The 15,565-nt window shown below is 29.4% G+C and overlaps 1 protein-coding gene across 3 annotated transcripts in view; it reads left to right on the top strand.

The window, feature by feature from the left end:
• LOC142333029 (phosphatidylserine decarboxylase proenzyme, mitochondrial-like) overlaps positions 1 to 15,565 on the top strand; it is a 101,275-nt gene that overhangs the window by 72,647 nt on the left and 13,063 nt on the right. For 2 of the 3 annotated variants that reach the window (XM_075379802.1, XM_075379805.1), the window contains exon 5: positions 2,043 to 2,203. In XM_075379802.1, the coding sequence (XP_075235917.1) occupies positions 2,043 to 2,203 (161 nt within the window). The remainder of the gene's footprint in view (positions 1 to 2,042; positions 2,204 to 15,565) is intronic. The other variant, XM_075379804.1, reaches the window with a different exon arrangement.

Below are 15,565 nucleotides of genomic sequence, written 5' to 3'. Positions count from 1 at the left end.
AATACATTATGTTCTGGTAGGTTTCTGACATGGGATCAAATATTTATATTTATGTCACCAGCCACAATAGTCTGGATAATTCAGCTAGATATCCTTCTAGATTTAAAAAAAAAAATTGTCTGTGGTTGGTTATTTATATATAAAGAGGATTTTGAGATTTCTACGTACAACTATTTTGTATTTACTTCGATTGTGCTAGTGTCACCAATTTCTGTTTGATTGTTTACACATTTTATTCACATGAACTAAAATTCCATAATTTTGAATGACATTTCTTTCATTATAATATCCAGAATAGTCTTTCAAATTATATAAATATATATATTTTTTACCTGCCAGGTTTCTGGGCAGATTGTTATATGTGGAGCCAGGCTTAATTGATACAAAAAAAGTTGAAGTTCTTCATAGTGTTTTTCAATAATTTTTTTTACCGACCATTTCAGTGAAGAATATGTAATCTTGTGAATGACCCTGTCCTATACTGTTGAGTCAACAGTTTCATTACTAAAATGGGCTTTGGAATGATTTTTTTTTTAGTTAAAACTTACTTAAATTTAGAAAATATTTACTTTTTTTCAATTAATACTTTAATTGATTACAATTATGAGGGATGTTTGTTATAAGCCCATTTAACAGATGAAGCTCGTAGGACATGTTGAGGTCATTCTTAGTTTCCCAGATATTCACTAAAAGCATATAAGTTTCAGTCAGATATAATCATAATTCTGTTGTTGGAAGTCGTTTGAGTAAACAAAGTTATGTAACTTGTGATAAATTAACAAAAGAGAATATCACGTGTTGATCAAATATTACTTTTTGAAAGGCAAAATTGCTCAAGAAACAAAATCCAAACCGGTTAAATATTTTGTTGAGGCAGTTCTGTCAAATTTTCCAAGTAGTTTGTAATTATTTTGAACATTTTAGACAGCTTGTTGAAGTTACAACTAGAAGGAATATTGATAAAAATATCCGTGATTTTGTTGTAATCATAGAAGATTGAAAACGCTTGAGATCCCTAAGACAATGGGTATCTTAAGTGAATGGTGCATTATATTTTAGGCAAATATTTACATTTGTGAAACTATTCACAAATAGATCTTAACCGTGAGCGAGTAAATATTTCTAATATCAGTTTTGGGTTTCTTTAGTCAAAAAAGCAGATTGTTGTCAGGGAAGTCACTCCAGAGAAGGTGGTAAAAACCGCTCAGTCGGTAGGAAAAGTTTGAGATGTTTGTGGCGTAATCACATCAACTTTTTGGAGAAAGTTGAACAATAATTTGGCATCTACATTACATCTGTGCTGGATCATCTGAAATTGAAAAATGAAAAAAAACTTAGATTTGATGAAAAAAAATTATTTTTCTAAAATCACTGGTCCAATCTGTGATTATAGTAGCATAATTGTTTGAATTTTAAACTATAGAATTCTTCCATATTACTTTATACTTTTCAGACTATTTTCTTGAAATATGAAGTGGCTTTCATGAAATGAAATGATTTACTAAATAAATATCTGCTTATTTTCAAGATTTGGATAACTTATTCTATAAAGAAGGAATTGAAAAACGAGATTATAATGAAAAATAAAAAAATCTTTTCCTGAAAAATTGTAGTCTTTATTTATTACAAACTTTCCAAATAATATTTGATAAGTTTACAAAATTATCAAATTCACCTCAAAGTTGTCAAAACAGTCAATTAATGATTGCATTTAAAACTTAAATGATTATTTGTAATATTATATTGTAATAAGAAACTTGTTTTTTAAGAAAAAAAAAGTTTTTTCTCATAATGATGAATAAGAAATGAATTTTGTAGTATCTACAAAATTCTAAACCGGTCTGAGATTCAAATCTAGAATGCTCTGACAATGCTATCATTTCACAGCAGATGTTTATATAATATTTTTATAATTGAGGATTATAAAGATTATTTTTTGTGATTAACACTGGAAAATTCATTATTCATAAAGCTATTCGTTTATGTTTTAGCAATTGTAAATTTTTTAAATACTGTGATATAATTTTCGTATTTTTTGTTAGTAGGGTTAACAAGGTATCTTGGAAACATTGTAAAAAATTATTATTAAAAAACCCAACTGAAAATGAATTATACCAAATAGTCATATACCTTGCACCCGGTGACTATCATAGATTTCACTCACCTGTACATTGGGACGTACATTATCGAAGACATTTTCAAGGTAAGATAAAAAATAAAATCGATTACATATAATGATATCTATTACATATAATGATATCTTTACTTAAAAGGCTTTCAAATTCACAGATCCTTATTATTAGGTATTAAAAATATCAAGTAATTCATTTGCATTGGTTTTTTTGTGAAAGCTGGTCATTTTTATGATCGGTTAATAACATGTAAGCTGGCTCTTAAACAGGTGTACTGATTTAATTAATTCCCTTTCAAAATTTATCTGTTCAATTTATACTCTGGTATTTATATTTATAAATTAATATCTCTGTCAGTTATTATACTTTGCGTAATTAAGTGATCAGCGATTTTTTTTTTAAATTCTCTCTTATTTATATGTATGATCATAAATGTTATAAAAATTTCTTTTCTAAGAATCTGTTAGTTTTACCATTTTACTTTTTATTCATTTTTATTTATTTTATATATATGTATATATATATATATAGAGCACTGTTAATAAATTAATCCTTTGGTAATTCAAACATTTAGTTAAATTATTAATTAGTTTAAAAGATATACTATAATTTTCACTGTCTGAGACATTGGTGTTTTAATTAATATAGTAGGTAAATTTTTATTCTTTCCTAAATCAAATGTTTCAAAACCCTGACTTCTGCTATAAATCATTACATCGCCTGTTTTTCATCGTTAGCTTCTGTAAATCAATATTTACTTGTCTTTGTTTGATTACAACAAAGAAAGCATTATTAACGACATTATGTTTTTTCCTCAAGTCTTAACATGTGAACCTAGTAGAGATTATTTGCAGCCTATAACAGAAACAAAGAGATTTGTTTAAATGGAAACAAATTCTACAAATGAATTGTGATCGCTTTTAAAAAGGTAGCAGGATTTTGATCTCAAACAGTAATGACTATATCAAAGCGGTTAAACAAATGATTCACAGTTAATAATCAAAGTCATATGCGATTTAAATGTACAAGGGTTATTTTTTTTTCAAGGTCCAATCAGTCACGAAATTAAAACCACAGTGAAAATAAAAAATTTTTTATTTGTAACAAATACTTACATAGTTACACTATTTCTCTACATAGTCGCCACTCCGATTAAGACATTTGTCGTATCGTGGTACCAAGTTAGAGCATTGTCATGGAGAAAGGCAATGCCTGATGACAACATTCCTCTCCGTTTATTCTGAATCGCCCTTCGTAGACGTTGAAGAGCCACGCAGTATGAGGCTGCAGTGATGGACGTGCCACGTTCCATGAATTCCACCATGAGAACTCCATTCCGGTCCCAGAACACAGTAGCCATACACTTTTTATTTGAGAAGGTTCGTTTGAATTTCTTTGGTTTACTGAGAGAATGAGAATGCATCCACTGTTTGGATTGTTCTTTTGTTTCTTCAGTTTCGAAATGGACCCGTGTCTCATCCCCTGTGACAATTTTGTTCAAAAATCTTCTCCTTCATTGTGGTAGTGCTGGAGAAATGTTAGGGAAGCGTCCATTCTCATTGTTTTGTGATGGTCGGACAGCATTATGGGAACCCATCTCGCACACAGTTTGCGGTACTGAAGTCTCTCACTCACAACGGAGTAGAGAGCTGACCTTGATATTTCAGGAAACGAATCACTCTATACAGAAATTGTGAACCGATGATTTTCTCGAATCGCTTCATCCACTCGCTCAATGAGATCATCGGTTGACACTCGCTTCCTTCCCTGACCGCCTGCATCATGAACATCTGCTCGTCCTGCTTTAAAGTTCCTGCACCATTGTCGCACTTTGCTGTCATCGAAGTTTCACTGTACACATTACTTACTCGTCTATGAATTTCAGCCGCATTACACCCCTCAGCTGGAAGAAATCGAATTACCGCACGCGCTTCACACTTGGCGCGAGATGCTATTGTTGTAGACATGTTTACATGCTAGCTGCGTGTTCAGAACTAAATGAAGTGATGCGGTGTGATTGAAGTCCATACTAGAGACGCTATGCAACACATATGCGCAAAGGTTCATCCGATTTTTGCGCGGGATTTTATTTCACGACCGAACGGGCCTTGAAAAAAAATATCCCTCGTTGACCATGGCTTGGTATTTTCAAACTATTCACATACTTTAAACTTTCTTGAAAATGTGCTTGCTGAGTTCCATATTAACATAGATATCAACAAAGGAAATCATTAGAAAATTTCACAGAAGCTTTTGAAACATTATATAAATGGAGACTTATTTTTGAGCAGATAATTATCATAAATGAGTCATGGGTTCATCATTTTGAATCAGAGTGACAAAGTTTAGTCTGGAAAGTTGTTAATGGTGATATTCTGGGATTTTTAACGCCCAGTTTTATTCACTTCCCATCTAAAGGTAAAAATTATGAATAATTTTCACTATTTACCGATTCTGATAGCAAAAAATCAAATTCCAAAGGGTATGATTTTTCTTGAGTATAATGCTCAACTTCATACAGTCAATAAAACAGAAAAATTTCCTTTTAAGATCTTGGTTGTGAACTGCTGGATCATCCATCCTATTGTTTTAACTGGCTCCAAACAACTTTCATCTTTTTTGGTCCTCTGAAAGAAGTGTTTTAAGGGAATCATTTTTGTTCTGATGAAGAAATCATAAACAGTGAAAAATATTGATCCGATTGAAAAATTTCATTCATGATGGAATAAAGAAATAATATTAACAAAAGCTTGATATAGTAAATTGAAAAAATATTACGTCGGAGAAAGATTATGTTGAAAAATAAGTAAATTTATTTTATGTTAATCTAAATAAAAAAGAACTATATTTTAAATTTCACTTAAATTTTTACTTTACCCTTCTAGTTAGTTATATGTAATGTATTTTGCATGTTTGTTTATTTTTTATTTTAAAATGCAAGTGATGATTTTTTTTAATATATGTTTTATTATTTTTTATAAAAATATCTTTATATTCCTTTTTGGTTTGCTATAAATATGATTTGTTTTACTTCATGTAATTTTGTATTTTTGTACAAACCTATTGATCTGTTATTATAATTTATATGGTAAATTAGAATTTTTTGTTGTTTGAATTTAATGTATTTATATATATTAGTAAAAATTCATCAACAAACCTTGTCCATAAAGGATATTATGTTAATTTTATTATTAATCATGGCTCGTTGGTATTGATATAAATTAAATATATAATAATTTTCACTTCCCAACTATTTTTATTATTATGTCCGAGTGTTTTTGGATAATCCATCATCAGGAACATTTATGTGTTATGGATTATAATTATTTCCTTTACGAATTAATATATTAGATGAATTTTGAATTTTTAAAAAATAAAAATTATAAATACAACAATTGATTGTCAAAATGAAAAAATAATTTGATGGCTGTCATGTCTGTATGAAACTCTCAGTTGTTATTGTTCAATAATAACTATTAATAATATTATATATATATATATATATATACACACACAGAATTATTGTTCAGTAAAAATTGAGAGCTTCTTACTGACATACAATACACAACTTACACAATAGTACAATGTCGACATTATTTTTACATTTTGACGATCAGTTGTTGTATTTATAATTTCTGTTTTAAAAAAATTCAAAGTTCATCTAATATATTGATTTGTGAAGGAAATAATTAACACATAAATGTTCCTGATGATGGATTAATATCTGAAAGCGCTCAGACATATTAATAATAGTTGGTAAGTAGAAATTATTATATATTTAAGGATGTGTGTGGTTTACACTATAAACTATATGTTTTATATTATATTTTATTTTATTTTTTTTACTATTTATAATACTACTTTATTGTTATTCTTTTACTATGTTTTACACGGTATATTTTTCAAAATTCTGTATAAAAATGTTAGGCATAACAAATAATGGCATGAACTGTATTAAATAGGAGATAATCATAGATGAACTTGAGTAATAAAAATTTAAGTACAATAGTTAACGTCTATAATAATAAAAGTTATAGTACTATTTATACCAATAAATGAATCATTCTGATCGGTTTATAATACGAGAGAAATATAATAATGTATATAAATCGTAGATTACACATATTAAATTATTATATTATTATTACATTACTGCATATCAGAAATGTGTAGATACTTTACTGCACAGATAAATGAAAAAGGAATCGCTCCAATATTTACCTAGATCGATCAAGAAACCAAAAGTTCATATTAATAATTAAAAATATAAAGATAACCGATACAAAATAAATCACAACTCGAAAGACATTAATGAAAATCGATTACGTATTTATGTACATGTTGAATGGTTTGCAGGAAATTCTAGTTACGTTTTTTTTTTTAAATTACAATTATGTGAAAATTTATCAACAGCGATATTGTTTCTACAAAAGAAAATCTTTTAATCGTATTTAAAAAATAATTAATTCGATAGTATATTAATCCATTAACTGCCAGACATAATTTTTTTCTAAATAAACCCTTTATTTTATCCATTACTAAGTATATAAAGGTAGAAATATTTTCATATCGACAAAAAAATCAATTATTGCTCAGAAATAAACTTGTTCGTTTACACACCTTTGGCAAAAAGCATGCAAAAAAGTCATCTTCTGAAGAATATAGTAAGAAGACTTATGAAAAATTTATATTATAATTTATTAAACTTAAGTAATACAGTTACAAATAAACTACTTCAATTTCATTCTTTTTTTATAAAAAAATTATTTATTTTCTTTGCTGAAAATGAAATTCTTGAACATTTTGAATATAGGTGCACTATAAATTTTATACACAAAAAATTGTATGGTTTTTGCGTAGTTTATATCTTCATTTAGCTTTTTTAAATGCTCCGAAATAACATAGCCCATTTGATCATAATGAACATCTTCTGGCAATTGGTTTTTGACAGATGATCCTTGGTTGCCATTGGTGGTGAAGGAAAATTGTCTTTACTTTTTTCTTCATTCTCAGCAATGCTTTGTAGTATTAATTTCTTCACTACAAGAAAATACCTAAAATCAATTGGACTAATTTTACTATTATTTGCTAGCCTGCATACTTTCGATGAATTTACTATAATAGAATCGACAGCATTTGTAAACAATGACTACCACAATTTTTTTCTACGCATTCAAATTCTATCATTTCCAATACCATTGTCATGGCAACACCAGCTGTACTTTTAATATTTTCTGCTATCATTAATGGCTCAATAATCCTGGTTCTTTTCTTTCTTTTTGGCTGTTTCTTTTTGTACTCTGTAATGGGTATATGCCATTGTGATTACTGGTAACCATCATGATTGCATTATCATTCCATCTAACAACTGTAAAGTTTGTTTTTTCAAGGGGCAATTGGGAACCCTATTTTCTCTGACAGTGCCGCTCGTAAAATAACCTTTTTCATTCAAACAGATCATAAGAAGAAAAGAAATAGCCAAACAAAATGTATGCTCATTAGGATCGGCAATCTAGTACTGCTTGTGATCGAAGACTACATTAAGATATTTCTTTGCTTGCACCTATGTATGGAATAAATGGGTATAAATACTCGTCTGAACTACCTGAACACCAAAGCTTAAATTCAAATTTAATTGGTTTTCCCTTGATAAACATTTTTATTGAATGCCACCAAAATATGGAATTATTTCTTCTTCAATACATAAATTATGAGAAAAAAAATCAAATTGTAAAATTTTAACGATTCAAACATAAAAATTGTACAACGCGGGATTGGAAAGTAAGAATAACATGTTGCACGCGTAGTGTGTGATTCAACAATTGATAGGCCAAAGGTGACAATCGCACCATTATTTTTAACAACCAGTGTTCATTATCAGTTTTCAAAATAGATAATTTTCTTGAATTGTTAATAAAAGTAACTCTTAAATAAGCAAATAAAATAGAAATATTATTTTTAATATGCATAGCAACCATTTTATATATATATATATATATATATATAATATATATGTACACACACTTTATACACAAGAGGTTACACAATCTCATAAAATGCAGTAAGTTGATTGATATGCAAATAAACTTGTTAATTAAAAACCTATAACCATAAAAATTTTTTTTGTGATTACAACACCTAAGTAAACAATTCGCCCATCTCCGTGGCGGAGTGGTAGCATCTCGATCTTTCATCTGGAGGTCCAGGTTCAAATCCCAGTCAGGCATGGCATTTTTCATATGCTACAAAATTCCATTTCCATATCCCATGCACAAACTTCAAACTTATGTGAAGATACCAAGCAAAAAAAAGGGCAGATTGTACAAAATGTGAAAAATCTTGTAGAAATTGAAAAAAAAAAGTTTATGAAATATGTATCATTTGCTGTTATTGGTTAATAAAAAATGTCCGTGGAAACAAACTGTTTTTTCTTGTAAGCCAAAATATTGATTGGGGTTTTTAAAATTCTTTCTTATAGTTTCTATTCTTTTTAACAAAGATTGCACATTCATAAATATAAAAAATAAACTTGGGGATAAGTTATCATTTTTGATTTACTAAATACATTATACTTTGGATGCTAAATAACTGATTTTTGTATTTTGAAAACTTGCTTTGACTTTTTTTTAGGTTACTCCAAGAGATTATTTCATACTTCACGCTAGAAAATATGTTTACATATTAAGTATTAATAATAATAATAATTAATAGCTTATTGTTTTATTAAGGTACTTGAAAACAAAACAAAGCAATAAAATTACATCACAAGTAAATTGAACAGTAGTGTATTTATAAATCTTTTGAAAACCGTTTTATAAATAAAACTGTTAATTGATGGCTCTTCAGATGAATAGTCTTCTGTAATCAACTTTTCACTACAACTGACTCAGAAACTTTTAATTATTGATTTTTATCTCATAATTATTAAACATTTAACGGTCTGTTTCTTGATTGTTATAGTTGTAAATGACACTTTATAAAATCATTGTACTACAGAGTTCAGACACGTGTGTGATTTTGATTGAAAAATTTTAATGTTTTGTTAAAAGGTGAAAATAAAAAAAGTTAAGATAATTTTAATAGAATAAAAAAAAACCTGTGACGTATTGCATCCAGGACAATCATAGGTTTTAAGATACAAAATTGGACTGTCAGATCGTTGTTTGGCACCGCATAATTTATTTTAGTTTTTGTGGTACAATTTATTTTTGATTTCCCAAAGATTTTCAATCGGGTTTAGGTCTCGGGCATTACCTGGCCACAGCAGCACTTTAATGTTTAGTTCTTTGAAAAAATTTTCCACTTTTTGGCAGTATGCCAAAGTGTCAGATCTTGTTAGAACATTCTGTTGTATTGTGGACAATTTGTTTTGAAGTTCTGTCACAATTCTTTCCTTCAGAATTTTTCTAAATCCTTCCCTTTTCAACATACCATCTGCTGAAAGTAATGTAAAACAACTCCAAAACATTCTTTTCTGGGGATGTTTTACCGATTGTTATATATGAGTTGTTAATATACTTTCTGATGCTTTTCTAACTTGTGGAACCTTTTATTCCTGAACATAAAAATGTGATTCATCGGAAAACATAACATTTTCCAGTCTTCTTTGGTCCGGTTAGCGTGTGCTTTGGCCTACAAGAGCCTTTGTTGCACATTGCTGGTGTTAAAAACTACTTTTTAGTTTTCTGACTTGCTTTCAGTCTAGCTGCAAGAAATCGGTATCTAACAATTGTCATATGTAAATCTGTTCTGCTACCTGCCGATTCTCGATTTAAGTCCACAGCAGATGATTTTGGATTAAGCTAATTTTTTTTCACCGATAACCATTTTTACATGTTTTTCTTTAACTCACAATGTCTTTTTTTCATGTTTGTCCTCAAATTTTGCATCCTTAATTTAACAAACTTTCTGACTTTGCCTATTGACAAAATTTTGCACAGTTACCAAGTGCGGGGGACAATACAATATTCAACCACTGCTTTTGCAAACTCCCCTGTAAGGGGGTAAATTAAGGGTGCAGGTGTAATAATTTATCATACTTCCAGACATTTCCTATAGATGAAATTTTGCAGTTACCAAGGTCGGGTGACAATACAATATTCCAGCATTACTTTTGCAAACATCCTTCCGTACGGGGTTAAATTAAGGGTGCTATTTGTTGTTGTGAGTCGTACTGGTGTGCTCAGAAACAGAAACGATTTTTTAACACTTTCTTGGAGTTATGTCTGTTACTTATTCAAGAACAGAACAAAAAATACAAAAATACGATTTTTTAATAAAAGATAAAATAAATGTTCAGGAAACTTTATTTTTACCATGAAAATTGCTTAATAAACAAAGAAAAATAACCTCACATTACACAGACAACTTAAAGAATAAGTGTGGTGAAGTGGTGTATCCACAACATAAAATAAACAAAAAATTCTGTGTTATTTTGGATTAATTTGTACACTATTGTATATATACAATATACCTGTTCCTGTTCCACTGTATTGTGGGTCTAGAAATTTACCAAGTTTCTCCATTCACACTGATATTTCAATTATCATTCACTTACTACCTCATCCCAGGATATTCCTCTTCTAAGTCCAACCTAACATCTCTCCATTTTATCTTCAGCATACTCCTTGGTTTTTTCCCTGATTCCTTCAAATCTTTCATAATCTTTAGAATTCTGTTATCCTCCAACCTTCTCACATGACCCAGTCATCGCAACCTATTCTCTTCTACCCTTTATCTCAGGCTGCCTTTGTTCAAGCCTTCCCAGATTACGGTGCTTTTTATCTTATCCCAACCTTGTCTTCTCTGCTATACTTTGTAAGAACTTCTTTTCACTTGTCTGAAACCACTCTTTCTCATTCATCGTCCAAGTTTCTGATGTGTACATCATTTTTGGAATAAGAAATGCTTTATACATAAATATTTTAGCTTTATGTGGAACAGTTTTATCCCATAAAAGGTGCCTAACACTGATAAAATGGTAAAACCTTCCTTTCTTCCCCAAGCTCTTCATGATTTTCTAGTTAATCCTTCCAATCCTTATTATGTCTGCTCCTAAATATGTAGATTTGTTCACCATTCTGAATGAAGTGTTGTCCAGCGTTATATGTTCCTGTTCATTTCTGTCTCTCCCCACCACCATTACTTCTCTCTAGACTAACCTTCAGACCTCCTGAGTTTCATCTATTGATTCTGCTCGTTCAATATTATTTGTATCTCCTCTTCATTTTCCCACCGGATCATAAGAATCATCAGCAACTATCATACGTCATGCTTCTCTACCCAACATTTAAAGTCTTTCCTTTACCACTCTAGACATGTTCTCCAGTACAATATTAAATAAATGTAGCGACAAGACATTACCTGCTTTAGCCCTTTTCGATCTCAAACCATTCAGTATGGCCTGCTAAGGTCCTAATTTTACATCGGTTAATTCTATTTACATTTCTTTTAACTACTTTTATCATTACAAGCTTGATTCCTATCCTTTCAAGACTTTCCCACGCATATTCTCTCTATTAAATAATAAGCATTTTCAGTGTCTATAAAACCCGGAAGCCTTTCCAATTTTGAATCTACTATTTCCCAAACGGAGTCCATTCGACTGACAAAAATCCAATAAATGTTTGAACCTTCCTCATTTCTGTTGCCGTATCCAAAAATGCTCCTAGTATTTTCTCATAACCTTTTCTTCCTGTACCCTCCTTAGCATTAAGATCTACCATTATGATGTTGCACTTCTCCGTAATATTTACCAGCTGGACTTGAAAATTATCTTTCTCTACTTGCAGGCTCCCTACCTGAGACTCGTGTGATTCTCAAAATTTCACTCTTTAGTCTTAGCTGTACTGTAATAATCCTTTCTGATAAATATATGATGTCTTGCCATTCCATTCCTTGCATTATCGTCACTTCCCTTCCAAGATAGCGTATAACTTTCCTCAAATCTTTACTTCCTTGCCCTTTTTGCTTTGATTCATTTAGGATAAATATTTGATTCTTTTTTTCGTCATCACATCCATTGCTTTGAGTTTTTCAGTTAAAAGATAAAACGTTCAACATTCAATTCTCATTTTAAGGAGAATTTCCTAGTTTTGCTATCCTTAAAACTGTCCGGGGCTTAGTTTTATTTTTGAAAACAACTGTAAATGCACTATCAGCCTGCTAAGCTTGATATAGCGCTTTACCAGTGCCCTGTTAGCCGTATCTTTTCAGGGTTCCTATAGGACCTTCATAGCTACCTTAAAGGCTTGGAGCACACAAGGTCCATTTCCCACCTCACACGATGTAGATGCAAGACTATTTAGACATTGTTAATAATAGTAATTAAAAAATCTTTAATCCTGAATTTTTGCATTCCATTCAACATATACATAAATGTGCATTCAAATAATTTTCATTTATGCCTTCTGAATTTTATGGTTATTTTTTACATTATTTATATTAGTATTTAAATTAGTATTCATATTTTAAATAAGTAATATAGGACATTATTCGCATCTATCTTTTATTTTATTTTTAATTGTGTAATATTTTGTGATGTTTGTAATCAAGGTTTTACCATAATTTTTTGCTGGAGCAGTCTTTTTTTTTACTCGTAGAACAGCAGCATATTTCTGATGTAATATATATAATTTATTATAATTCACTATTCATTTTAAAAGATCTGTTTATTTATGTGTAAATTATTTTTTTTAATATCGTCTTAATTTTTCACATCTTTATTTTCATATGATGTAGTTCTGCTATGTCTACTGATCACAATCGTATAACAATTGAAATTGTCATAAAATACTTTTAGATAGCAAGTAAAAAATTATGAAAAAATATACGTATAAAAAATTAGCTTGTATTCCTCATTCCTAAATGAAATTCCCTAATTGCAAAATCAAAGTGACATACTGGCGAATCTCTAATTAGTATAACAATGAATGAGTTCAGAACAACAAAATAGAAGAAAGAAAAAAAGTGTTTTTTGCTACCTTTTTTCCTGTAGGGAGTTTGAATAACACCAAAGAGTATCAGAAAGTATCTTATCTACCTTAAGGGCATTAAACTATGTAAAAATATGCTACTCTTTGAGAAAAATTTTGAGATTCTAGAGCCCCCCATATGTCTGTAACATTACCTCATGCACAGAAATCATTGTGCATGCAAATTTTATATGAATTGGTTCACCCGGTCTGGGGAGATCAAACAAAAACAGGTCAGCATTTGTGTATGGTACATCCGTGCAGAATTTTTCAGTACCAAAATTATATTTTTTAATCAGAGGGGTCATGAAATGTTAGGATTTCTAAAAACTCCTGGTTTGTAAAATTAAGACATACTTTTCCTTATATAGTAAACTGTACAGTTGTAAAGTTTAACTGTGTAGCTGGGAAAGCTAATGTTACACAACAAAACCGATAATACTCGTGACACATGCCTATTTTGTTATTTTTTATAATTAAAATTTTGATAAGGTTTTTTTTAATCTCTCATATTTAGATAAAGAATTGCTTTACTTAAGCTATTACACTTCTTGGAAAGATCGGTTTATACAAAAATCCTCTTTAATTCAACAAAAAAACGACTAAACTGGTATCACTGAGGTAAAAAATATTTGTGATTTTGATTGTGCGCTTAACTAGATTATTTATAATATAGCCCATGTGCTCGGCTATAAGTAAATACTTCGTCTTATACATACTGTGCTAAAAGTCAGCTTACATTATATACAGATCTGTTTTTTGTTTTACATTTTGTTATAGATGAAAAATTTTAGTTTTGTAGTAAACATTTAATCGTGTTTGTTGCATAATACGTAATTATCGTTCGTTTGTTAATGTTTTGAATTGGCTGTGAAATTATTTTGTTTTGAATTGGGAGTGAAAAGGTACTCTTTATTCTCTTTACTTAGTGTTTTTACAATACTGTATTTACTGGTGTATTGCCTAGTACGTAGATGAGCTGAGAACATTGTACGTGTATCATTGTTTTTAGTTGTTTGTGACATTCAAAACATAACGTTATACTTATTTCATCTTAGTGTTTTCTTGTTTTATTTTTCCCACCAATATTTTTTTTTATTAGCGAGTTGCTATAATGTAGAAAATGGGCATTGTATTTCAAACACTGAGTGAAATTTATCAGAAACTTATGAATGTTCATTCTGATAGTGTGATTTGCTTACTAACATTTCTAAAAATCTTAAATTTACAAATTTGACTAAAATTTATGTTTCTTGCCAAAAGCCATGAAATTTTCAGGTTTAACAGAAAATAGGACAACAATTCTGAAAATCATGATTCTCTTAGTAAAAATTCTTTCTTGATTTCGAGTTAAATGACTTCAAACTCATTTTTTTTTTTATTTCCTTTTATGAAATCTTTGAACTTTAGAAAACTTTTTGAATAAAATATGACCGCAAAAAACATCTCTAATTTAAAACAAACAGCTAAAAAATATAGGTAATAAAAAATGTTATAAATTTTGTAGCAAAAGTTTATAAATTAACACCATAAGGCAGTGTACAGGTTTTATTACCAGCAATAATATAAGCGTGTAATTTTTTTAACCTTCTCTAAAAAAGTTCCTGTCCTCAAAGTGTTAAACAAGAAAAGCTTTTGTGTTTCTATGATGATGGAAAAATTACAATGATATTGTCGACATTCATGAAAAATTCCATTTAATATTTTAACTATCCACTACCAAAATTATAATTCAACGGTTAATTGCTTCCATAATGCTAGAACAGTAATTTGAACATTTTTTGTAATATTATTTCTTAATAATTGGGAATACTGACTTAAGTTTACCTGGTATAATTAATATAGTGTATTTTGTTACTGTAAACAGTTTTTATCTACAGTCCAGATTTTTTTTATTTTTACCAGTATTGTTTATTAATGGTAGCATTTAACTGTAGTACTGTACTGTAATGATGTATTTAACTGTGTGTGGAATTACTTTATTTAACCTTCTTTCATCACTATGATCCGTGCTTGATTAGCGCTCTGCGAAAATATGTTGGTATCTGATTGCCTCCTTCATAGTCTTATGCTACCCCCTTGTGAAAAAAATTACAGTATATTAAAGAGATTTAACAAATTCTGACAAAAAAAAGCGTTACGATTGGATATTTTTTATGCCTGTAATAACAAAAAAATTACTATAATTTAATTGCAGAATTTTTTTTGCACATTTCTACCGCGTTTTTCATTAGCAAATTTTATTTTTGCTTTGTGTTTATGAAACATAGTTTTCTGATTTTAAAAATAATACTTTCTAGCAAATCGGTTGAAAATTGGACAAAATATTATGAAAAACCCGTGTCATAAATCACAGATTAGTAACATATGTTAGTATAAGTGAGAAAGTAGATTCTGAAACTACGTTTTATAAAAATCCTCACCATTGAAAAGGGTATTCAGATTGACAAAAAACCATTT

This window comes from Lycorma delicatula, chromosome 12, assembly GCF_047948215.1.
Source record: "Lycorma delicatula isolate Av1 chromosome 12, ASM4794821v1, whole genome shotgun sequence".
Lineage (NCBI taxonomy): Eukaryota > Metazoa > Arthropoda > Insecta > Hemiptera > Fulgoridae > Lycorma > Lycorma delicatula.
Note: the sequence above shows the minus strand (reverse complement) of the source record. Positions and strands in the feature narration are given on the sequence as shown.